This window comes from Strix uralensis, chromosome 2 (assembly GCF_047716275.1).
Source record: "Strix uralensis isolate ZFMK-TIS-50842 chromosome 2, bStrUra1, whole genome shotgun sequence".
Lineage (NCBI taxonomy): Eukaryota > Metazoa > Chordata > Aves > Strigiformes > Strigidae > Strix > Strix uralensis.
In genome coordinates, this window is record NC_133973.1 from 106,686,254 (window position 1) to 106,712,395 (window position 26,142).

The 26,142-nt window shown below is 41.1% G+C and overlaps 2 protein-coding genes and 1 long non-coding RNA gene across 6 annotated transcripts in view; 2 read left to right on the forward strand and 1 right to left on the reverse strand.

Moving 5' to 3' along the window:
- ITM2B (integral membrane protein 2B) overlaps positions 1-17,334 on the forward strand; it is a 28,613-nt gene extending 11,279 nt beyond the window's left edge. Inside the window, exons 2-6 of one of the 2 annotated variants that reach the window (XM_074859662.1) lie at positions 6,877-7,005; positions 9,117-9,323; positions 11,352-11,462; positions 15,165-15,315; positions 16,611-17,334. In XM_074859662.1, coding sequence (XP_074715763.1) covers positions 6,877-7,005; positions 9,117-9,323; positions 11,352-11,462; positions 15,165-15,315; positions 16,611-16,699 — 687 coding nt within the window. In that variant the 3' untranslated portion in view covers positions 16,700-17,334. The remainder of the gene's footprint in view (positions 1-6,876; positions 7,006-9,116; positions 9,324-11,351; positions 11,463-15,164; positions 15,316-16,610) is intronic. The other variant, XM_074859664.1, reaches the window with a different exon arrangement.
- Positions 17,335-19,310: 1,976 nt separating this feature from the next.
- On the reverse strand, positions 19,311-25,209 carry LOC141940233 (uncharacterized). Of its 2 annotated transcripts, XR_012627929.1 has the most exons (3): positions 24,858-25,209; positions 23,935-24,056; positions 19,311-19,778 (listed from the first exon to the last, which is right to left on the reverse strand). It is a non-coding gene; the product is annotated as an uncharacterized LOC141940233 (long non-coding RNA). The 2 variants fall into 2 exon arrangements; XR_012627930.1 differs by lacking the exon at positions 23,935-24,056.
- A 281-nt stretch (positions 25,210-25,490) lies between these two features.
- The window catches only part of RB1 (RB transcriptional corepressor 1), an 83,040-nt gene continuing 82,388 nt past the window's right edge, over positions 25,491-26,142 (forward strand). For both annotated transcript variants that reach the window (XM_074859666.1, XM_074859667.1), the window contains exons 1-2: positions 25,491-25,669; positions 25,919-26,036. In XM_074859666.1, coding sequence (XP_074715767.1) covers positions 25,572-25,669; positions 25,919-26,036 — 216 coding nt within the window. In that variant the 5' untranslated portion in view covers positions 25,491-25,571. The remainder of the gene's footprint in view (positions 25,670-25,918; positions 26,037-26,142) is intronic.

Here is a 26,142-nt window from a genome sequence, read left to right on the forward strand (position 1 = left end):
ATTTCTTGAGTGCCCAATTTCTATATCCTATTTTAATTTCCTAGCTCCTCATCTCAACAGGATAAAAAGGAAATTATAGGAAGGCTTGAAACCATTGGGCTTGGTGGTGAGAGAAGCGAGTTGGGGGATCTTGGAACTGGACAAAGAAAAGTGGAACAATTTGGGGAACACAGTTTGAAGAAAACAGAGTAAAATATAGTGTGTGGTTAGTTCTACAGTAACTTTAGACAGCCTGGGATGAGGATACAACTAAAAGGTGTACATGTGAATCACCTGAAGAAAATCGTTGCCTGGTCTACAAAGACAGAACTTTCAGACTGTTTAAATAAGTGAGGTTGGGTTGTTTGGTTTTTTTTTTTCACTTTCTAGTCCGTGTAAGACCAAAGCTAACAATAAAAATAATCACTCTTAACAATACTGCTCCCAAATCTAATCAAAACAGCAGACTAAATAGTTACAGGCTTCTTCCTCTTTACCAGTCCTCTTCCATTGTTCATTGCTATCAAGTATTGTAATCTCTTATCTCAGAAATTGAAGGCAGCATTTAGGTAAATCAGGATTACTCACATCAGTTAAGAGTTGCAGGATTACTCTTTCAAAACCAGCTTCTTTTATTGTCCTTTTATTATCACGTAGCTGTAGCTGTGGGTAAACTGCTGATTCACATCCTTTACATTCACTTTACAGTTGTAATTTTCCTTGACTTCCTGCAGAGAAATTGAACTCTTTATGTTCCACCATGTTTCTCTCTAGTTTTATTTCCTGCTCCCCTTTTCTTGCCTGTTTTCTTATTGGTTTTGTTCTCTCTTCACCTCCATCTTTCCCAATACATGCAACTTCCTTCCTATCCACCAGCACTGATTCCCTTTTTAAGATGATCTTGAGCTGGCTGCTTATATTAATGTTTTTATTTCATGGTGGTTATGACGTTTGAACCATTAAATGAGTCATTTGACAGACACCTCATTTTTTTAATAAAACGCCCCCATTATTTGGTGAGGTAGCGTTCAACTAACATAAAAATGACCTTCAACTTTGAACTTTGGAAATCTCTTGGTATGTCATTTCTTCTCACTGCTGGATTTCCTAGTGCTGTACAACAGATTTTGTGTTTACAATATTATTTTATAGAACATATACCGATATTGGAAATACAGGAAGAGATTAATAAGTACCAACTGCCAAGTAGATAATCATAATTAATTAATCTCCTTGGTTATCCAAGCTACGTGACTACAGCAAGCAACACCAGAACTAAGATCTGGTTTTCATGCTATTCTTTAGGCAGAGAGCCTTTGACCAGATGGACAAGTCCCTGTCCATCTTGACAGAAGAGGAACTGGCAGTGCTGCCACAGAAGGGTTACAGTGTTCAGATTATCAACTGCACATAAACAACCGTAGCTTGTTTTCAGGCTTCATTGCCTGAGTAGAAAGAACACGTCACTCCTTGTGATAAGCGAGAGATCTCTGAAGCATCTATTGTATATAGAGTCTGTTTTTCCAACTAGCAAGTTAAAAGATCATTGTACTTAAAATTTAAATTTATTAGGAAGCATAAAATTGCTGCTTGAGAGGCAGATCAGTATGATGGCCTTCCAGATTCACAGCATCTGCCAAGTGAGGAGTCTTGCAAAAGCCTGCCTTAATTTCCCATCTGCAACAAGTAATAAATAGAATACCAGGCTTGAAGCAGTCTTCAGGCAGGAATACCATGGGAGGAATGCAGAGCTCTTTCTAAATTAAGTTCATTTTAAATTGACTGTCTTTTGGGAGGATTTTCTACAGATGTCAGATTTACAAGTCAGCAGGCAAGCCTGACCAACAGAATTCAGTTTATACAAGCGTTGGTTGGTATTTTATTTCAAGACTTTTTAGCCTCCCTCATTAAAAACCACTTTTAGGGAGTCATCATTAACTTCTCTTCTCCCCATTCCACTAATTAAAGCTGCAGTTGGTCAGTATTTGCCTTTAGGAAGCTCTGTCTGCCCTGCTGCATTCTGTCCATCCATGTGAGCTAACTGGCACGCAAAGGACTTTGGAAGAAAACTGCTCTGAACAGCTTCCAGACAGTTCTACCCACAGTAACTGTAAGCTTTTATATGTGTGTGTGTATACATATATATACACACACATATATATTAGATGTTATTCTCAGATGCATAATTATGGGCGGTTTGTGTATTATGCTACAGACAGTTTTAGTAATATTTGTAATACTCAGTAACACTCTGCATCTTGTTTGTCTGTGGATCAAAGACTGCATGTTGGTCCTGAAAGACATTTTCCCCTCCTAAAATTATTTTTATTGCTGTTGTATCTATTTTTAAATTTAGACCATTATCTTTTGCATAGGTGCACAATAGTCATACAATATTCTGCACTCTGCACAGCATATCCATCATGTCTGGTTTAGGTGGATTCTTACCTAATTGATTTATATGAAAATTTTTTTTAATCATATATTTGATATGTCCTTAATTTCTGGAAAGGAACAAGGTCTGATAATCTTCTCACCCGTTTTAATATGAGCTAGACATATGCCTTGTAAGTTTTTAGACTGCCTTACTTTTATAATGTTAAAGCAATTATATTCCACTATGTACAAAAAGCCACAAGGGTAAAATCTAAGTAATTACCAAGTCTAATTATACACATTTGTGGCTCAGTATTGGAGCTTCTTAGAAGAATTTTGTGATGTTACCCCAAACATGAATTTGGTCCTTCTGAAATTCAGCATTTATTTAAAGAAAAAAGTAGCATTAAAATTGAACTGAAACGATCAAGAGAATATATGGCCTGTAGCCGTTAATAACTGCTAATATTTGCAGGTGTAGGGGGTATCTGCTCCGGAACAGTTAATGCTAATTGTCATAAATATGTTCTTGTGAATATCTTTCTGTAGTTGAGAGGTGCTTCGGTAGACAGTTTGTGGTATCATTTGTCCACCTCCCAAGTGTTTCATGGTTCCAATCATAAGACTGCAGCTTTACATTAGCTGCTGTGGTAACTGATGAAGGGAGCTTTATTTAAAAATGCAGTCATCTTGTAACCTCTTTGTGAGAGAAGACAGATTTGAATCTTACCAATCTCAAATAATAGAGAATTTAGTACTTCTCGTTTTCTATCTACAGGAAAATTGTTCCTGCAGAGCTTGAAGCTGTTCAGGTTGGGAAGTTCTGAACCATTTAATTTTAACATTGTAGGATTTAGCGTACAAGTGGCAGAGAGATGCTTCTGTTTCATGTCTTGTCCATGGGAAATAGGCTAATCAGATGTTTTCCAATTAGAACAATCAGCTCATCAAGAGAAACAAGCCAATATTGGGCTTGCATCCAGTTCCTCCTAAGGCATTTTGCATCAAAGAAGATTAGTTCTGTGGCATCATCTTAAGTTTGGGGATTCACCAGGGACTTGGAAGTACACAGGGCAGGGATGAAACAGAAGCGGGGAAAGAAAAGGACTGGAACAGCAATGATTAATTATTAGTGCTCACAAAAGTAGAGACACATATTTTTAGAGGTCAATCTTCACCTCAAGTGCACGATGCTTTCTTTTGTCAGATACCCCTGCCAGTGAAAAGCTGACCTAGAGAAAAATTAGTCAGTGAGGCTGCAATCTCATGTTGTGCTCTGGCTTCAGAAGCCGGCGCTGCTGTCTAGTGCAGTCCTAACTATGTGGGGAGAGGTGCTAATTCAGCACTGGCCCTCTTAGTGGGGATCCTCTTTCACTTAATGTTTTTTCTTTCAGAATATGAGTCACCTGGAAGGAGAATGAGCATCTGTCTGGCTTTCTCCTCTTGCAGTTCAGAGGGTCAGATTTATATAGTGAGGGATGAATTATTCTTTTGGGTCAATTCAGCCTAAACTAAGCTGTCATGGCAACAGTACAGAAGTTTAGCCAGCTTAGCCACAGGACAGCTACTAATACGAGTATAATTTAGCTTCAGCAGATTATTTATAATATTTTAATTTAGGGTGGTTTTAAACTGCTTGATGATGTACTTAGTTTTCTAATTTAGAAGAGGAAATCAATTCTGTGTTCTCCTTCAACAGCATAAAATGTTTTCTGTGTTACCTAATGCTTGTGGTTCCTCTGTACTGAGATGCAGTACTTTCATGCACTCTCCTAAGCAAGAGGCTAAACTGGGCTTGAACTCTTGCTCTAAATTTGGTGTGTTGTTTTAAGTAGTCTGTGGACAAATCAATGCAATAGGCAGCTACAAATACAAAATAACTTAACGTGCCACCATTAGGGATGCCTTCAGAAATAATAATGATAAAATTTAGCTGCTGGTAGAGGATAAGAGTTGTATTAAACCTATTGTTTACATCTGTCATCTCATATATCAAGCAAAATTATTTATGGTGGAATATTGATAAACTTGTCTTTCAGGTTCCTCCTAGCATGGTAAAAGTGTACAAGTTATTTCCTTTTTCTGATTATTTTTGTCGCCTATGCAAAATGAATTTAACATTAATCCCCATCTCCAGGTAGGTGTTCACACCCTGTATGCCTTCTGCACCATTTCCCAGGTGCATATTTTGTTAGTCTTTCTGAATTTACAAAAGCATGTAAAAATGGAAGAGGTAGTCCACTAATGGATATTCTGCTTGGAGTTAAAAAAGGGGAGGGGGGGCAGGGATAAAAGCAGCACTGGGAAAGAATAAAGATACTCTTTATATTCTTCGCTAAGGAATATTTTGGTAGAGCAAGTTTGCTATCAGTTTTTGTGCATTAACTTGCAACAGTTTAAATGACAGTATTTTAAAGTTTTAATCAGATGTCCTTTATGCTTTGAAATGTCTAGGGAAATAGTTACCTTATGTTGCCCTGTATCATTAAAATAAAAATCCTTGTTTTACCTCGTTTAGATTTATAATTGAGATGATTTATAGAAGAATCCACAGTGAATCTTAACCTGACCTGAAAGTTAATTAGATTACCATGGGTATTATGTCCTATTCTCAGTCTTTGCAAACAGCCAGGTTAAAAACCATGCAGCTAGTAATCCTGTAATTCGTTACACTGAATTCCTTAATTAGTAATGTAAAAACTTTCAAAAGTTGTTATTTGTCTTTTCATTCTGCTTTTTCAGTCCACAGCAATAGTCTTCTAGCCACTCTCGCTTTGCCTTGTAATGCATCCCAAAAAAGCTGGTTGGAAGGGTCTTCTGGAAGTCATCTGGTCCAGCCTCCCTTTAGAAACAGCATGGTTGCCAAAGCAAGATCAGCCATGGCTTTGTCTAGTTGAGTCTTGAAAACCTCCATGGTTTGGAAATGGAGATTTCACAATCTGATTTACTGTGGTAGTTTGCAAGGTAACATAAAACACAATCTGTGACACACCTTCAGTTTGACTCTAAATATTTCTGGAACAGATTTTGGCAGCCGTTGCCTGGCAAAGAAGCTGCATTGCCACTTCTCTATGAAAGATAATTGCAGTGTACTGTAAAGGTGGGTTTCACATCACCTAATTTTAGCTACATATGAATTAGGTACCTGGTTTGTTAACCAAGGAATTTCCCTCTATAATCAGTGAAAAGAAGTCCCTCCAAAAGACTACTTTTCTATGTGAGGGGTGGTTGGGATGAGTCATTCTCAGGAAGTGCCTCTTTCTCGCCACCATTTACAGGGAGGGTCCCCTTTCCATTTGGTCAGACTTGCTTAGATAGCTTTGGCCAGATGAGAGGAATTCCTTCCCAACTGAACCAAGGCAGTGTGAGGACTACACCCACAACTTTGTTCAAGTGGGAAATCATCCTAATTAGCAAATACTGCAGAAAAAAGACATGAGGCAGAACATAGACTGACAGTCAATAGATACCTATGCCTTCTCAAGTGCTTCCCTCATGTTCTTCCTCCACTTTCTGGTTTGGGGTTTTTTGTTTATTTGGCTGTAATGATTTTGCCCTGGTCATCATTCGACCCTTTTTTTTTTTTTTTTTTTTTTTTGTTGCAAAGGGATAATGAATTGCTTTATATTTATTTGAATTCTGATATCTTCCCAGGATTATGTCTTGGAAGGGGCTGACTCAAAGATGGGGTATTTTTTCTTATTTTTCTTTTTTTTTTGGATGAGTTATGCAAACAATGGGGGGAGGCAAGAGCATTGTAATGTGGCTGAGAGAGGAAAGATTTTGCAAGCAGCAGTTTATTGCTTAGGATGCCTGTGGGGACTGAGTGGTTATGCAAACTAGTGCCCCAAAGGGGAGACATCCTGTAATTCTTTTAGCATAACAGGAACAGCAGACAGGCATGGCCAATGCTGTCTTAGAGCAGAAAGCTTCCTTAACAGCAACTTGGAAAGCATATTTTTTTGATTCCCACTCTTATTATTCTGGCAGCAAAGAGGTGGTAAAGTCTATTTCATCCTGATAGAACAACACAGGAAAGGATATATTTTGCTCTTCTTACTAACTTTGATCTTTTGTTGGTTCTTCAGGTTCACTTAAATTGCATATACCAAGATAAAAAAGAATCTGACCTTTCTGAATTGACTTTTTTTTTGCTCTGCTGTTGTTGCATGGAGGTTGCCTGAGAACGGATATTTTTCTGTCTGCAATCTGTAAAAAGGCTCACTGTGTGTTATGAGGTATCTCCGGAGATTTTGTTGTATTTTTCTCTTCCTTAAGTCTGCCAATTTAGTCAGTGACAATGGCATTAAAAGCGACTGTTAGTACACGTTTTCCTAAGCCTCAACTTAAATAGAGCTGTTTTAAACTTTACCAAATAAACTATGTTTCCAAACAATTGTAATAAAGTGCGTATGGCCTTTTCTGGTGGATGCAGTGTTTGTACTTGCTGGGCCTGAAGTATCTGCTGTCCTACATGTCTTGGGAACAGTGTGTTGAAGGTCTCTCTCTGATGCATTGCAGGACCCTGAGGATGCTGTGCCTGTTGGGCAGAGGAGGGCCTGGTGCTGGTGCATGTGCTTCGGATTGGCCTTTATGCTGGCTGGTGTGATCCTGGGTGGTGCCTATCTGTACAAATATTTTGCATTCCAGGTAAGTCAAATACATTTTGTTATGGGAGGGTGGCGTTTTTCTCTGTTATGCCTTATTTTTAGAAGAGGGAAGAGGAGCAACAGACTAAAGCCAGTAGCCTTGCTACTCCCATTTTTATCTAAGACTTTAGCTTTTCTAAATGCAAAGTGTATCACCTGCTCTGAAGTTACCTGTTGGCAGAGAAGGGCAGGAATGAAGCTGGTAAATAAAAGAGCAACACTTTTGAAAACTTTAGGTTGCAGAGAAAGGATTACATCTAAATAGGGCTTGGGTTTAAGAACCCCAGTGGTGTCCCAGATTTTCATGTGCTTTCTCTCCTGTTTTGCAGTGCCAAATACTGGAGGTGGATTAACCCATTGAAAGCCTCCGTGTTTGACCCCAGATTTCCTAGATGTATACAGTACTGCTAATGCGCAGGAAAGGGACTGCTTGTCAAAGCAGTGCAGTGACTTTCCTCCTTCCTGGCCTCCAGAGGGATAAGAAATACAGGCCCTGCAGGGGACTTGGGAGAAGCACAGTCAACATGGTTAAACATGCTCTGTCAAGTCTAATCCACGCTGACAAGATTAGACCTCTGACAAAATGTATTTTCAGTCTTTAACAGATGGCACCACTGCAAGAGGAGCCCTGCAAGAGGAGCCCTGAGAAGACAGTGGTGCCAGAAAGTGGAGCATTTACCTGAAACATGGGAGATCTGAGTTAAATATTGTCTTCCTTAGGGGGAAATTGTCACAGGGTAGCGCTGGATGTGCTGCGCTGATGCCCAAATGGTGCACACCTTCCCTCCTTCAGAAACTGCTGGGGTTGCAAGATTCACGGGGTCAGAAAGGGAGAATATAAGCAAAACATGAATCCCTCTAGCCCACTGGTTGGCGCACATAATTATAAGGTAGAAATTCTGTGTTCTTGTCTCTGCTGTCAGGATTTTGATTTTTTTCCCCATTTTAGTAGCTGCTAACACAGAAGGCAAACTAATTAAACATGAGAAATTCTATCTGAACTTGCAGTTTATAGCCTCTTTGGCTATCACTTTAACTTAATGTACAGGGGAGCAGTAGTGTTGCAAACGATGCTTAAACAGCATAGCATATCTTGGTGGATTAACAAGCTCAGAGTAGCTGAAGGCCTGCTGTATTACTAACGCATGTTTTGTCTGCACTTAGCACCGCAGTCCTCCACCTTTTGCATGCCAGCTAGCTGAAATTGAAAGTGCTGTTTAGTTCAGACCTGTGGTACTTGTTTGTGAGTCAGATCTGGGTTGGAGGAAACATTGAGGAATTGAGCTAACATTGTACTGAAGACATGTTTTCAATGTAAAACTTTAAATTGATGGCATGTGCATATGCAGAAGTTGTATGTTTCCAAAACTGTCTGGCCTATAGATTTGGTACATGACTTCCTCTGACTCAGGACTTTATTTTACACTTCACTTAGGTAACCTGCCATGTGTACTGTGACAGAAGGACACAAATCGTTGTTTTAAATTCTTTTTATTACCTTTTTGTCTTTTAAAACTGTTCAAAACAAACAAAATTTTTAGAAACCGACTTTAAAAACTTCTGAAGCCTTGCAAAACTAAGCAACTTCACAGAATAATTAAAGTTCTAAGGAAACTCTTGAAGTCATCTGGTCCAACCCCCCACTGCTGCAAGCAGGACCAAATTCAGAGTTAGTCTTGCTTTTCAAAGGTGATTTGGATGATCAGTTTCAATGTCTTAAATTTAATTATTGACTGGTTAAATCATGATTTAATAATAATATGCATGTATATAGGCATAGGAGCTTCATTGTCTTTCTAAAATTAAGATGCAGTGTGCCATAGATAATGGCTGCAAAACAGAAGAACTGGATTTTAAGAACCTGCTTTTGAGTTCCTGTTTTGCTTGAATTCAAGGGAAGGACCCCCTCTGGCTTCAGTACAATCAAGGTTTTACCCATGCTCCTGTTGTAGATAGCAACTGGCTCCTACTTTGGTGTATGAATTAAATTACAGGGAAACATTTCATCTAGTCTGACAGGTTTTTCTTCTCCACAGTGCTTTGAGAATATTGGTTTTAAACTTCTAACAAGGCTACTGATGTTTTTGTTGCTGGGTTGTTTACTATTTTTAGCAGGGTGGTGTGTATTTCTGTGGAATAAAGTATATTGAAGATGGCTTAAGTTTACCTGAGCCTGGGGCCGAGGCTCAGAGTGCTCGCTACCACACGATTGAGCAAAATATTCAGATCCTGGAGGAGGAAGATGTTGAGTTTATCAGTGTGCCAGTCCCTGAGTTTGCTGATAGCGATCCTGCTGATATCGTCCATGATTTCCACCGGGTAAGAAATATTTCTGAAGAAGCTGAAAGCATTTAAAACTTGAAAAATGTTCCCCCTCAGTCATCCCGATAAATGTACTCGCTAATTATTGTGGTGGGGGAAAGTGGAGGGTGGAGGAGGCAGCAGAAAGAAACATTTTGATCAGCAGGCTGCAAGCAATAATTAGCTGGGCATACAAAGTACAGCATTATACAATCATCACGAGGTAGTTTGTAAACCACCATTTGCAAATATGGTTCTGTTTTTAGAAAACGAAAAATCTTAGAGCTATTTCCTTTCCTTAGTATGAGGAAGTAAAGAAAATATATTCTTGGCTGTTTTCTAAGTCCACTGAGCCAGAATTTGACCAACTTCTGTGGTGCCAAGGGAAGTTTAGAAAGGACTGTCATAGCTTTGACCTCACCTTGCAGGGGCTCATTGCGTCTGACATCACTAGGTATGTTCAAGCACCCCCAGAGGTTGATGTCATAGCATAGCTCAAAAACCCCAAAGCAGCCGCAGAAAGGGAAGGAAGCGACCAGCTGCGTGACCATGGAAGAGAGCTTGTTTTCCAGATGCTGTAGGAAGCCTAGCAGAAGCTAAATTTTCCTTGTGCACCACAGGCTATTCCTGAAGGTACAGAACCAGGGTATGAAGGCACTTTTGACTGTTTCTTTTTTGTAGAAACAACTTTGATTGATAAGACTCACGGTAATAAATTTTTGCTAAGGCAGTTGACAGGCTTAAAGCTCTTGATACGAACGACAGCTCTAAAACAATTAGAAGCCCTTCTTTTCTGTATCAGCCTGATGGAAGCTGACTGATAGTGATGAAATGTTCTACAGCTGGCTTTCAGGAAGCTAAATTTCTGCGAACGTTTGAAGACTTCTCCAAACAGCTTTTTTAAGCAAGGCTGAAAAAGAAGAATAGGGAAGCATCCCATTTTTTTTAATGCAAACTTCAGTGTTTAAAGTTTTCCAGGCAAAATGAGTGCTCTCTCTATCAAATATTCATAACCAGATTTGGAGGAAAGCATTGCTTGCTTGAGTTATGTCATTTAAAAATATTCCTGAATATATTTAGGGAGCTTCTGTTAAGAGTTAGAGCAAAGCCTCTAAAGAGGGAAAACCAGGAAAAAAAAAAAAGCAGTATGTAAGAAGTGAATAGGAACAATATCCTATTAAAAATTTACTTTTTGATTTGATAGGTTAAAGGCTTTGCTCTAAAGGTCGGTGCAAGGATCATTTGCCATAGGCACAGCACTTACTCCCATGTAATGAGATTAGTTGCACTGATGCTTGTTGTCCTGGTACTATTTTGACTGTTGGGCTCTTGGTCCTCAGTGTTTATGTCTGCAGCCTTAGAGCTTTCAGCAGTTTGAGATAATGTCTTCTTTAGCAAGAACAGATGCGGTAGAACACAGCTCAGTGAACAGAGCCATAGGATTCATCAGGATAATTCCCTGGGCTTTTATATCTCTGTTTTTGTCAAATAATGGTACATATTGCAGTTCAGGTACTATAAAGATAGTAATTCAGCTATGAATAATCATTAACACTTCAAGTCAGTAGTATTTTTGAAAATAAAAGGATTTTTGCTGCATTATCTGTAACAGTATTTTTTTCCTTCTGTATTTTGTTGTTACCATCAGAATTTCCTCTTTACACTATAACAAAATATAAAAGCATGGGGATTACAGCAAGGTTTTTGCCCTGTTGTTTCAAAATGCAGGCACTAGGAATAAATTAATACTGTACTTGATTCTGTAACAGCTCAGATACACCTTTGTAATTTCATTCTTGTCATACATCTGAGCTACTTATCGCCTGCTGCCTTGCACAAATCCCTGTCATAGATTTAAACTTTCATCAAGACTGCCTTTTATTTCTACATTTACCTACCCTCAAATTGGAGTTTGTTGGACAGACTTCATAGTGAACAAAACAATAATTTGAAGAACAACACAAGGCAATAGCAGTTTAGCAAAGTCTTTATGTGAATATTCTGATGTTTTTGTTATTTTGATTAAAATAAATATTTCCTCAACAGAGACTCACTGCCTATCTTGACCTTAGCCTGGATAAGTGCTATGTGATTCCTCTGAACACTTCAGTTGTTATGCCGCCAAAAAATTTCCTGGAGCTGCTCATCAACATCAAGGTATGGTTAAATAGTAAGTAATTTGTTCTTAAGACAGGGAAGAAAGAGAATTTTTTTTTTTCCAGAACTATGACATTCACGTAAGGTGCATGTGTTAGAAAGTTAACTGATCACTAGAGAACTTTGCAAAGAGAGAAAAAAATCTAAAACAGTCATAGTTAATTAACTACAATCATGAAGGAATTATTTTTCAGAGGAGGACAGACAAACCTGATCTCATTCTTCGTTGCTACAAATTTGATTGACAAAATTGTGAAGATGTAGTGTACCTAGACTCTTTGGTAGCAGTCTGTGTGGTTTTTAATTTGTAATCCATCATGACTAAAGTTTCCATAAAGCATGTATGCGCTGGACTAAGACTGGTTAGCTGAGAGGCTTAAAGTAGATACACTGGGAAATGCTTTTAACGTGGGCATTGTTTAAAGCATAGGGCCCTAGGGTTGGCCCCTGCTTTGAACTGATCCGGTGGCTTGAGGATGATGTATACGAGGTGTGTTGGATCCACTGTGCGTGCTCAGGGAAATTAGATGTGGCACTAGGTGTGATGGACTAGCACTGGATGCAAGTTCACAAGGCTTCTGGCAGCCTTAAGATGGATATTCCTGTTTCCAGAGAGGTTTTGTATGAGTGATCAGGATTTGGCCTCTATGATTAGCAAAGCCCATTTAAGTGAGAGGGGTTTTAATATAGCCAGATGCCTGGTTCTGCGAGCACCAGACCTTCAGAACAAGATTCGCTGTCCTTAAAAACAAGGACTGTGGACAGGGCTGAGATACCACAATCACTCAGCAACCGAACATGAGTTTTCAGTATGATGTTGTAGGAGCTCCTAATCGCTTCCCAGCAGAGTTTGATAATTGAACGCTGCTGCCTGTCCTGTGGTGCTGGTGCTGGCTGGCTTGTCACTGCCACGAGGACACGCTGTTCTGTTAGTAGTACTCACTGGGTGAAACATAATGGCCTGTGAAATTGAGGAGGCCAAAGTAGATAATCTAATGAAGTCTCTTTAGTAATTTAATACGAATCATTTTTATCTTTTAACTCTTACATACGTATGCTTTTAATGCATATTTAAATAGTATTTACCTTGCTTTTCAGCATTCTGTTTCTTTACAGAACAGCAAAACACTCTGGGTGGGGAAGAGAGCTGATAAGCTAACTTGTGTCTAAGGCTTGGGAAGAGTGTTTTAAATTCTATTTTACTGGGCTTTTGTAACTTTAGAGTTGTTAATATCATCTTCGGGTTTGCATCTTTCAAATGAGGCTTTGAAATTAGGACTCCAGGAACCATTTTAGCCATTTCTGAGTGGTTCGTGTATTATAAATAAATTTCATGTGAAAAATGACTTCACAAGTAAGTCCTCTGCTGCTTTTTTGATGCCTATTTTGAGACTGGCTATTTAACCACACTTTCATTGCCTGTACATAAGGATGAGGTGGTGTCTGTAAAACTCAGTGACCTCATATTTTTTTTACTTTGTGTATGCTGTTTTGTTTCCATTTTTAATTCACACAAATTCCACTATTAAAATCTGTTAATTTCTTAGCTTGTCATTAGTACTAAATCAAATATGCTTGGTTTACAAGTAAGAGAATAACCAGGCATCGTGCATTTAATTGAAAATCTGTGCAAAAGCAAACTGTTTTGATCATTGTCCCCAACAATGAGTGCCCTAATTTTATGAGACATCTGTTTAATTCTCATTGTATTAACAAAACGCTGTGGGCATTTGATGTCTCAGAAAATCAAGCTAAATGTTTTGTAACTGAAATTTGGGAAACTATTCTGCAGATGCACAAAGTGAGCAAATTTCTGTTCACTGTCCTGCAGTCACACTGGTTGCACAAGGGAAAAAACATATACAATTAAAGTGCTCGTTTCATTAAAATGAGCTCTGAATACACGCAGAGGACATTTTATGAAAATGGAGGTGCTCTGTGTTGTTTTGTTTTTTAAAAAAAGCCATCATTTTAGCCTAAAGAACCACATTTCTATATATTGATATAGTTTGCTTGAATATGCAGACAGTGAAAAGCCTCCCTTTCTTTGGGAAACAAGGCTGAAACCCAGGTATATTTGTTCACCCGCCTCGTTCCCATTGTTGAGCCAGCTGGCCGGTTTTGACCATATGCGATGCACAGGACATCTCAAAGATGACGATATTTGTGGCGATGCTGGATGCCAGGGCTGGGTAATTGTTCCTGCAGCAGCTGGGCAGAAGAAATTCCTGCACTGAGCTCCCCCTCTTCTTGCGCTCTCCGGGAGGGTCCATGGGGTTGTCCAGGAGGTCCTGTGGTTTGGAGGGCATAAGCCCAGGAGCATCCTTGCAGGCTGCCCTGTGTCCTCAGCACTGCTGCCCACCCTGCTGGTGCCCTGCACTGCTGCTTTTCTCTGGGGCTCCCTCAGGGGTCTTTCCTGAAATTTGAGAGACCAGAGGTTAAGATACGGTAATTTACAGTGATTTAATTACCAAATAATGAGTGGGATAATTTGGGCGTATGAAGTCTTTCCAAGCTCTTTAAGAAGAAAAATCGTTGTTGTTTTCCTCATAGTATGTGCTGAAGAAAACTTCCACAATTTAAAGTGAGTTTTATACAGTCCTTTCTTTACTGAAAAGAATAGCATTTAATCAGCTTCTTCTCAACATGTCACATGGGCTGAAAAGACAGTCTTGTTTTACGATGGAAATTTCAAGTTGCTTATTGTTAATAAAAAATACAGCAATCTTTTGCCACAGAAGTTGAATTTGTTTCCATAATAAGAGATCATTTTATTTTTAGAAAGTAAGCAATACCTTCTCTACTGCCATAAATCAGAATCACACTAACAAGATTTCTTAAATGAAGTAATATTTCAAAAAAGTTGATGATTATTTACCAGTGGCAGTATTAGGAAATTGGCTGATATCTAAGTATGTGCATCTTCAGCTGTGGACAGTGAGGTGTGCACCGAGCTGGATCCCTCCATCATTTCAGCTGTGGCAAAGTAACACTGACGGGACTAGAAGAGGCTTGGGAAGCCTTTGCGTGTCATCGTGGCTCCTGCCTTTTTCAGAGTGTTGCCTTAGAACACCTGATATACCACCATGGCTTTCTAATACCTTTCCATATAAACAATGGTGGGAGTCGCCATAATAACTTATGGGGCTAGATGGTCTCGTCTTGAATTTGGCTTGAGAGTTGTGACCCACGCTGTGAATATGTTCAAGGCTTCCCAAACCTGGTGGACTGCGGCTGGAGTATACTGCAGCTGGCGTGTTTCAGTCCCGAGAGTATCGCTACGTAGAGCACAGTTCTGCCAACTCCTATTTGGGAGTAGTCCCGACTGAGGTCTGTTGGGCTGTTGTTAATTAAGTGAAAACTTTGGATGAGAAGTTCAGGTCTGATCCATGACAGTGGGTGCTTCTGGAAAGAAACATTTCTTCTCTGCTGAAGATTGACGTTACTGTAGTGGGAGGAGGGTGGATGTATGCATCAGTGGAAGTTTTGTGACCTTTTTGAATATAATCATTATGTATTTCTGTAGTGCAGTGCAGTCATGTTTGTATATTTAGAATAAAATCCTGTGGGTAATACATACTTTGAAAGAATTCAAAGAAGATATGTCATAGCTGTGTTAAAGAAACACATTGCAAACTGTTTCTTGTGTACTTAGACCATGAAGAGATGGCTTTTGACAGCTGTTATATTTTTGTTCAACAGGCTGGAACATACTTGCCTCAGTCCTATTTGATTCATGAACAGATGATTGTTACTGATCGCATTGAAAATGTGGATCAGCTGGGATTCTTTATTTACCGCCTCTGCCGTGGCAAGGAGACCTATAAACTACAGCGCAAAGAAGCCATGAAAGGTAAACGTTCCTCCTGCAGTCTTTCATGTTGGCAGAAAGTTCAGTACTGCTTGAGTTCAGTAAATAGGCTTGATTGTGTTGAAAATAATGACTTTTATTAAAGCAAGGTTGCTTATTGCAGTAACCAGCTCTGTGGGCTTAAGTACATCTGATATTTTCTGTGTAGGTATGGAAATAAGTAATGTTATTGTGCAGAAGTGCTCAAGGCCTTAGTGAGCTGCTAAAAAGTGTGTGTGTGTATGCATGGTATGTTTTGTATGGGGTTCAGGCTTTCATCGATGATGATGTTTTCTGGGCTTTCATCAATGCTTTTCTTTAATCTTGTTTCTTGACCCACGCCCCCAAAACAAGAAAAAACTTGTAATAGATGAGAAGCCATAGCCTTGTAGTCCATGTACAGAATTTCAGGTGGTTCTTGTCATTGAAGCCATCTGTAAATTTGTCCACGTCTTCCTATTTGCATCAGTGAAATGTGAGTAAGAGTTGTCTTCACAGGAGAATTGTAGTGCTTGGTACTCCTTCATGGAAGATGTCACTTGGAAGAGTCTTGACAAGCTATTAAATACTGCCTTAAATTTTCACTCAGATTTTACTCAAACTTGCCTTTTATTTTTTTAAAACTGTATGTGATGTGCAAGTGCATACTGAAGCAGTTTAATTGCTTCAGTCATATTGTTGGACCTGACTGCTTGGGAGAAGAAGGAAAAGAAATACATTTTATAAAAGTAATTTAGAACAATGTTTAAAAATTAAAAGGTCTTCATAGTAAAATCCAATTCAAAATTCAGTATGTTGATCCTGGATCTGGTGGTAATAAATGATGAGCATGAGTTGGCAGTGAGCATTAGTTTGGCTAAAATTTGGTTAAATTGTCTTTCTCCAGTTCCAAGACATTGTTCTTTATATAATATTAGTCCACTCTTTTTTGCCTATAGTGGTTTATTCCTTTGCTGTTCCCTCTCTCATGTCCCCACAAGCGATTTTACAGATGCACAGAGAAGGAGATTGGGAACTGGTCTGGATTAAAACTAGCCAGTGGGGGGGTTTTGGCAGATTGGTTTTAACTAAACTAGTACTGTGATTTGGTTGACCACACCTTCAGGATCATTGCCTGCTTACTGATTTTTGAAGTATGAATGTGTGCCTATGTGTGTTTTCTCTGAGAGGGGGATGGAAGAGGGGTGGTTCTGATTTCTGGTGACATCTTACTATAGCAAATGTAAAACTGTTATGTCTCCGACGTACCTCATTCCCTCTTCCGTTTACTCTCCGTTGTTCTTTACTAATACAAACAGGAATTCAGAAGCGTGAAGCCGTCAATTGCCGAAAGATTCGACACTTTGAGAACAGGTTTGCTATGGAAACACTCATCTGTGAACAGTAATGAGGAATATTACTGTTACAGGAGACTTAAAAACTACAGTATGACCCCACCCTTTGTATTGTGTGCAGTGATAATTTTTTAAAATCTTCTTTTATGTAAGTAGTGGACAGGGCTTTATTGCTGAACACCTTCCATACTTTTCATCTCAAGATACATGTAAAATCAATATGGTTTAGTTTTTTCCTTATTTTCAGGTGTGGTGTTCTTCTTATATTTGAATAGCGATTGTATAAAGACTTAGTTGCTAGTGCATTTCATGTGATGAGTCTTGAATACTAGGAAGAAGAGAAAGTCTTTGAAATATCCACCAGTTTTTAATTAAGGAAAATTGAAAAGAATTATTAATGTACAAATGGACTGCAAGAGCTACTTCTAACTGTAATATTACCTGCTATATAGTTTGTTACAGCATATAGACAAACCTGTATTTGACTCTCCCTAACAAAGTGCAATTTGTTTCGTTTTTAAAATATTGTCATATTTACCTTTTTAGATTGATTTCTGACTTGATGTTTTAAAATGGCAAGTGCTGTAACAATCTTTTAGAAAATTAAGAAGTAACTTATGTTACTAACTTGTATATAATCCATGTATGTGCAATGGAAAATAAACCTTATAAACCTGTTTGTCTAAAAGTCTTGTGTTTTCTTTTGCTATTACTGGGGTTTTTTTAGAAGAGGGCACTACAGTTAAAGTTAAAATTAATGCTTTTTACTTGCAGTACTATTTTTAAAAGTGAGAAGATAAAACAGAATAGGTGATGGCTGAGAAATGAAATATGAACAGAGAGGCATGTTTTTCTGTTCCTTTTTCATTTAAAGGCAATAGTGTGCTGCTTCCTTAAATTCTGAGTTGATATTTCCACAATACATACAGTCAGAGTGAGGCTCCAAAGCTGACTTAACATGTTGCTAATGTCTGAAGTCCCTGTCCTGAGTATTTGTGAAGTGATGTACATAATCTAGAGCATGCCGTGAGTCAGGCTGACCCATCTGAGAGCCAGGAGTGTTCACTACATGCAGGACTTTGCATTTCCCTTTGTTCAACTTCATGGCGTTCCTGTTGGCCTGTGCCATTGAGCTTTGCCAGTTAATACCATTCTGTGTCATGCCATTTACACTTAAAACTGCTGTTCTTAAAACAAGTGTGATTTTTTTTTTTAATATGATTGGGATCTTTGTAATTGCAACTTTTGTAGGGGAGAGTTCAGGATAAGATGTATCACAGTACCTGGTGTTTTGGAGCTGGTTGCAAGAAAAATTGTGGGAGAAAAAGAAAGGGAGTAACACTCAAAAACAAGGCTGGAAAATCTCTCCCAAAATCCACTTCTAAGCTTCCATAATATGGGAACTAACTCGTCTTTCTGACCAAATTTTGAGCATTGTCTTATGAGGAAAGTAGGAATTTTAATAGAATATTTGCATATTTGTTTGAAAAAAAAATACTGCTTAAATCGATTTTTAAATAATATGCACCATAGGTGTCCAAATCTTTTGTCTTAGGTGAATATAGTCAAGAGGCTTTGGACTAATCTTATTTTCACCTTTTAAAGGATCTTTTCTTAATATAGTGGGAGGATGCTTTACTGGTTTTGGAGCTATTGTACAATTGTAAACATGCTACCATCCAGCTTCCGGCTATTGTGAATGTTTGGATCGAGATAAAATAGTTTGTTTTAAAGGAAGTTTTTTAAATACACAGTACTTTTTTTTTTTTTTTTTCATCTGCTTTTGGCTTAGTTTTCAGTTTAGTCTTAGTGTAGGTGCATTATATATGATATGAAAAGTATAATTGTTACTTTCTGAACGCTGGACTATTTTAATCCCTTCTTGATGGTGCATGGCAGTCAGAATATCAGGTAAAGTCTCACACAGATGCAGGTTAGATGCTCATGTATAAATTAGATGTACATAGCTACACTTTGGTATAGATGTAAGCAAGCTGGAAAATCCACTGGAAAAACTTCAGCTATAGACATTCAGGATGTTGCAATTGTGTGCTTGCAATAAAGGTCAAATATATGTCAGGAAAAGGTTACTGGTGCATTCTTTGGAGCCCTGTATGATGTGAGATTTATGCTGAAGTACTTTTAAGCATGTTTCCTACCTTTTCATGAGCGTACCATTCCTATTTTCCATAAGTTAATATGAAACTTGCTAATTTTAAGTAAGCCTCACATCATCTTGTTTTCAAAAGAACACTCTGTAAGAAAGTTTGTGATCTGTGGTGTGTCTTTTAATGGAGACCCTAGCAAATGAGGCTGCTGAAGGGGTGGCAGAGGGGGGAGAAACAGATTTGTTCTAGACAGGAGGTTTATATGATCATGCTGCATGCCTGTGTCTCTAATAACTTTTGAGCCCGTTGGATGGGAGAAGGAAATTTATTTCTATCAGTAGTGTGAAAATAAGCGTGGGGAAGGAGGGAGAAACTCATGTGCACTGAGCGAAAGCTCCCAGCATGCGCACACATATTAAATGCCAGGCAGTTTGTATGGGAAGAAGACCCTGAGTGAAGGAAAAGCTTCCTGATGGAACTTCTGCTCTCCTAGACAAAGTTGATGAAGCATGGGACACAAATCCATGGGAAAAAATAGCTCTAGGAGCTGCTTGGCCTTATTTTTTTTCCTTTTTTATTTTAAAAATAAAGTATAAGAAACAAACATATCTGTGCTATACTGAAGAAAACCACATTTCTAGCCCAATGAATTCCAGAAAAGCGTTAGCATAAAAATGACCTCATTGGACAATTATCTTTGCACATAGTTTTAAAACTGCTCATAGGAATGAAAATGAATCCTAATGCTGAGACACACTTTGTCGCTGAAGTAGCAAAATCAGAGAAGTGCCACTATCCTGTATGCCACTGTGTTTATTTGATGGAGGGGGCTGTGTTGCTCTCGTGGGTCCCAAGCAGTGTCTGACGTTCATTCAGTAAGGGTGTTGTCACCAGTCAGGGTGTATGATCGGGACTTGCAAAGCGTGATCAAAGCTCCAAGTCTTCCCTCCTTCTCTAGTTGAAGTCTTGCAGCTTTAGTAAGGAGTCACGGGGCGAGTTTTGACATGAAGAAAATACTGAAGGCCTGCAGGACAGAAAATGGAAGAGTTTGGTTATCTGGTGCAAGGAGAAGCTGCGGGGTTACATGAAGCAACGTGCACAGATGGGTTGCACTTGCAGAGACAAAAAGTAGGGGCTGGATTAATTTGTTTGAAGATGATTGTTTCCAGCTGAATCAGTACCCTGGAAGGTAACAGAGGTTTACCAAAGCCATCACCTGAGAGTAGCGATGTCCTCTGCAAAGGTGGGTACATGCTTTTGTTGGTATGAGTTGCGTGGGAGAATAGTGACACGGCTGTGTTAGCAGAAGCCTGTGGTTTAGAAATATTAGCAGAGCTGTACTCTGACTGGCATTGTTTGTTCTGGTTGTAGGAGGATATTTTACTGTCACGGGGGAAGCAACATAGAAGAGCTTATAGCATTGTTTTCATCCTGTGAGTTTTTGCTGGAATACTATACACCAATGTTTTCACCTAATTGAGGTATTTCACTGCCATGCCTTGGTAAAGAATGTCATTATCTTGGACTCTCTTAACAAAGAGAAAAAACCAAGATCATGGGTAGATTTAATTCAGACAAATTCCTGTCTGTTCACTGTGGGCTATGGTTGCTAATTGCAATTGTTTTTCAGGTTGTCGGTTAAAATTAATTTTATTCCTGAGAACTGCTTCCAGTAGAGCATATTCTGCTTCTTGTGGGCTTAGGAAATCTTGGAAGAGGAGGCATGGGAAACATCCTCGCTGGGGAGACCGCCAGCAGCAGGACAGGGTGTTGCCTATGCCGGAGCACACTTTCTCACGCGGAGAGAGGAAGCAGAACCTCGGACTGAGCAGGACGGGAAGGGAGGGGTCACGATGGGGTCATTAATGTGGCCGTGTAATTGCAACAAGAGGGTTGTGGTTGGTTGGTCTGTCGACCTTTTATTTCATTACCAGTTGGCAGTACCAACCAAAAAGAGCTGCCCTGCAGAGGGGGTGCAGGATGTCCTGCGCACCCCAGGGGCAGAACGTGTCAGGGGTTAGAAGCACTTTGCCTGCAGGAACACACGGGACGGTACCTGCGTGACAAAGCATATGGTGTGAGAGAGCTGTGCATGCAAAGGCATGTTTTATATTAACGTCCGGACACCTTCCATAAGCTGTACCGAGAATGATTTTTTTCCTGATGTAATTGCACTTGCACTAAGGCCTCATTTGATACTGTATCAGAAATAGCGTGGCCAGCAGGGACAGGGAAGTGATCTTGCCCCTGTACTCGGCACTGGTGAGGCCACACCTTGATTACTGTGTTCAGTTTTGGGCCCCTCACTACAACAAGGACATTGAATTACTTGAGCGTGTCCAGAGAAGGGCAGTGAAGCTGGTGAAGGGTCTGAGCACATGTCGTATGAGGAGCAGCTGAGGGAACTGGGGTTGTTTAGTCTGAAGAAGAGGCTGAGGGGAGACCTCATCGCCCTCTACAGCTACCTGAAAGGAGGTTGCAGAGAGATGGGGATGAGTCTCTTTAACCAAGTAACAAGTGATAGGACAAGAGGGAATGGCCTCAAGTTGTGCCAGGGAGTGTTTAAACTGGATATTAGGAAGTATTTGTTTACAGAACAGGTTGTTAGGTGTTGGAATGGGCTGCCCAGGGCAGTGGTGGAGTCCCCATCCCTGGAGATGTTTAAGAGTTGGGTTGACATAGCGCTGAGGGACATGGTGTAGTTGAGAATGGTCAGTGTTAGGTTAACGGTTGGACTAGATGATCTTCAAGGTCTTTTCCAACCTAGATGATTCTGTGGTTCTGTGAAATTGCATCAGTCAGGGATTTTATTTTTGAGTACCCTGGTTCTCGATGCACAAATTTGGGCGTTTGCATGTAGGTGTCGAATACGTGCAGATGTTTCTCCATCCAGCGACAACACAGTGTCCTTTCAGATCCCACTAGCAATTTGGTCAAACACTTTATTGATAGAGATTCCTGCCTTAAACTCATCACTGCAGTATCTGAGACTCCAGCAGTGCACTACGTAATGCTCTGAGAACAGCAAGTCACGAATGTGTATAAATGTGGAGTGGAAATATTTTTAATAATAATGTGTGTATATATATAGAGAGAGGCTTTGAACTGTTAGAGGAGGCAACACCTAAAAAATACCTCTCTTTAGAGAGAAATGGGTTAAGGTTTGTCATGGTGCCTATGGATTTCACATCACTGTAAAAATATTAACTTTTAGAAGTGGTTTTTATCCTTCATATTTTGAACGGAGTCTTTATGTAGGACACAATATTAGGGGCCACGGTCACCAACAAGGGGTACAACCAGCCAGCTTCACCCCATCACACCTGTAAACCATTCCCAGCTTCAAAGGCAGAGCGGATGCCAGTGCAATTGCAAGGCAGTGTTACCAGGGGAGGTCATGCTTGGGTGAGAAAAAGACCTGGCTTAAACCATGGCTTTAGTGTCCCTGAGGCACTCCTGAAGCAAGACCATCACTTAAGCCCATCTGTTGCTCCAGGTGGTGCTCCAGAGAAATCCTCCTTAAGGGCTGGGGCCTGGAGGGCAGCAGATGGAGAAGAGTTGGCCAGCAGGGAGCTGGGGCGGGTCCGTCACCTCCTCGTTCCTGTTAGCACTTGTGGCGCGGCTTTGAGAGGGATAGCTGGGTGACACTGAGGGTGGGGGGCTGGTGGCTGCTGCACGGTGCAAGGGGTGCCCATGCACAGAAAAGGCTGGCCAGGAGAGGTTATGCCCCCTCCCTGGTTAATTCTGCCTGCTACAGGCAGGAAAATGAGGTGTGATTTGGACAGACATTTTTATAATCTGTGAATTTTACAGCCTATGGGCTTTATTCAAGCAAATCTTCTGCCAATATTTAATACTTGGACTAACTCAGAAGCTCCCAATGTAGTGGTTTTAGTGCATACATTTGTCATGCATCTCTAGAAGAACTGATTTTATTATAATTGTAGCTTAAGTGGTAGAGGCCTGTCATAATGTAGAAAGCAACTAGACTTGGTAGACCATGAGGTGCACTTAAATGAAGTTTCCCCATCACAAATATTTCATTTCTGTGAGAACTAAAAAAGTAGCAGGCTTCTATATCTGAGCAGGAAGAGTCAAAATAAATGGGTTTGGTTTCATTTGCAATGAAAGCATGACTTCTATTCCCACTGGCAATTACCATGAAACTATAGCAACAGTTTTAAGTGAAAAAATTAAGATAATAAAATTACTTAAGATTGTGTAGCAGCTGGAAACAATGAGTCAGGCCTGCCTGACTGGGCAATGTTTCACAGACTGCCATCTGTCTATGACCTACACTTTAAAAGCTGTTGTAGCAAGATGTTTAGAATAAAAATGCTGTCAGGTCAGTTGATAAATTATCATTAATACTTTATTTGACCTTGCAGTGTTTCGTTTGGGTTTGTGGGGGTTTTTTTCCCCCAATAAGAGCTGCTTCTTTCCTTTGTCATTTTATTCCAAAATCCCAAAGGCTCCATTTAAAAGAAATGTTTTAAAATACAGGATTAAAACATTCCAATCAGTATATCTAACAGGGCGGGGAACAGCTCAGCAATTTACTTACAGTTTTACACATGCGCCTTTCTCTGGAAGCACATACAAACACATTAAGTCTTTTTACTGCAGTTTAGATGTAGTTACTACACCTGAGGCTCCAGGATGGAGAATTAAAAGGTTATTGTAGCTCGATTCATCTGCTGCCTCCCTTCTTCTCCCTCTAGTTGTAACTTGAAGCATTCTGAGATTATATTTTGGTTGTACCTGCTTATGGAGGGGAGCCCTAATTGCCTTGCTTGATGAAAAAGTGCATAAAATTTGCCTTGAGAAGGTGCTTAGCACACTAACAATTTTAGAAAATTGGTATTTACACTGAGGCTGGTTGTTCATTCTTTAAAAGGATATGATGTTCTCTAAGCATTAACGCACAGGGGGTTATGAGAGCAACACAAATGCTTTGCCTATCATTTGGATGACCTGGCTCTGTAAGCGTGCTAAAGCAGCTGTGAGGGAAGCTACCCAGGAGGGTGTGTTTCCTTCTTGCTGACAGCTGGGAGGGTCTCCCCTGGCTCTGACCATGTTTTCTGAGATGCTTTGCTCTCATTTTAAATTCTTCTGTGCTCTTAAAACCACTTGTGAGGAGAGGTCAATGGACTCGTCTGTGGTTTAGGGTTTTAGCTTACTTTTCCAAGCTGGTAGATGTGTCTAGTTGTTTGTGGTTCAGCTGTAGACAACATGCAGTCCTAGACTCCAAACCTTCCACAGCATCTGGTATCATCTGATTGCAAGAAGTATTTAAATGTGCCTAGAAGCAGGGTAAAGTTACTGTCACAGTTTTACTGGAATCATAATAAGGAATGTCTAAATCCCACTACAGTCTATAACTCAAAACATTTCATTTGGAGTTTACGTACTTTGATTTGCCTCAGAAATCCCATTTGTTCTGTATTCACTTTACTGTAATTGGTTTAATTATAATTATGAACCAGAAAAATACTGTTCTGCCATTTTTAAGTTAATGAATATAAAGAAAAATCCTGAACAAAAAGTGAGTGAATCTTAAAAATACTAGTGAATTTGTACTGTATACCATAGTTGTACTCATTTTTTTTTTTAAATCCAGAGCTTTGACAGGAGTCTCAGTAAAACTAGCTGCTTTCCAGATGAATGATAAATATGTGCATGTTGTTAGGAGTCCTTACATACAAGTATTTTTACTTTTTCTAAGAAGTTGTCATCATAAAAAACTGAAAATCAATGTGTTCATTTGCAGCAGTGATCTGCCTTCTAAATATGGGTATGTGATTGCATATGACAGAGTAGATTTTTATGTGAAACGGGGCACTGGGAATTTGAATCCTACTGGCTTAAAATCCAGAAGGTGCCCAAAGCCTGGAGAATTTCTTACATTAAACGTAATTGTAATGCACGGCGTTAAAAGTATTTGTTAGGACTTGGATGAATTTCAGATTGAGAGATGGTCATGAAGGATTTGTAATTTCTATCCCGCTCTATGCCTGTACAGCTATTTATTTTTATATATAGGTGTATGGTTCATCCCGTGTCATAGAAAAGAAGCATCGACGGCCTCCAGCTTGTTTAGTACCTGAACTATCAGAAACAGCTAGGCTACCGTCTCCGGAGCGACTGAAGGACTCTGGAAGATCTCTAGGGCCGAGGGTGCGAGCGCTCGTTTCGTGAGGGAGCGGCGCTGACCCCTCACCAAGGCGTCCTTTCTCCCTCGGTCACCTGCGGCTCAGACAGCCGGATGCCATCGCTCCTCCTCTTGCTGCGTCCTCAGCTTTGACTCACGTCAGCTGTAACATAAAACCGAGTCTGGGAAGGCGAGAGACGCCGCCAGGGTCGGAGCCGCTGCCCCGGTACCTGCCGCCGGTGGTGCCCCGCCGCTACCTCAGGGAGTGGGGCTGAGCTCAGCCCTGCCCACCCGCGAGCCACCGCCCTCGCGCCGGTTGCCCGGACGCACGAAGCGGAGCCGGCTCCCATTGGCTAGCGCGGAGAAGAACGCGCGCTCATTGGCTGAGCGGCTGGCGCGGGCAGCTTCTCCTTCCGGGTTCCGAGGCCCGCCCCGCCGGTCGGTGTCGCGGGGGCGCGGCCGCCGCCCCTCCTCGCCGGGGGGTGGGGTGGGAGCGCTGAGCCGGCCCGGAAGTGACGGCGGAGCGGCTGGCGGTGACGCAGTTTTCCCGCGGTTTGGGCGGCGGGGCAGGGGGAGGGGAGCGGTAGACCGGCGGCCCGTCGTTACTGCCGCCCGCGGCGGGCGCTTGACCGGCGGGGCCCAGCGGCCGCCCGCGCGCGGGCCGCCATGCCGCCCAAGCCCCCCCGCAGGGCGGGCGCTGCCGCCAGGAGCCAGCGCGCGAGCCCCGACAGCGGCTCCGCGCCGCCGGCGGCCGCCGCTCCCCGGTAAGCGCCGCCCGGGCCGGGAGCGTATGGCGCGGGCGGGCCGGGGAAGCGGTCGGGCTGCTCAGCGGGCGGGGGTGGCGGGCCCGGGCTGCACCGCCGGCGGTCCGGGCTGCACCTCTTCCGCGGGGTGGGGCGGTGTCACCGCGGGGCGCCCTTCGGCAGCTGGTGCGCCCGCGTACCTCTGCGGTCCGGTATGGAGCCGGTGCGCTGCGCGGGGCCTCCGCTGGTGAGGGCTTTGGCTTTTCCTAGGCTCGAGGTTGGCGAAGCTGACTTCGTTGTGCTCTGTGATGCTCTGAAAGTGTCGGAGGGCGTGAGGGAGAGAGCGTGGAAGACGTACGAGACCTTATCGGCTGTGGATGGAGCTATAGTGAGTACTGCTGCTTGGAACTCACATCTCTGTTGGGGCGTCTGTCCTGCGCCCAGCTTGAAATACTAAACTTTGCTGGACTGGGGACCAAGTGTCCTGCAGCCAA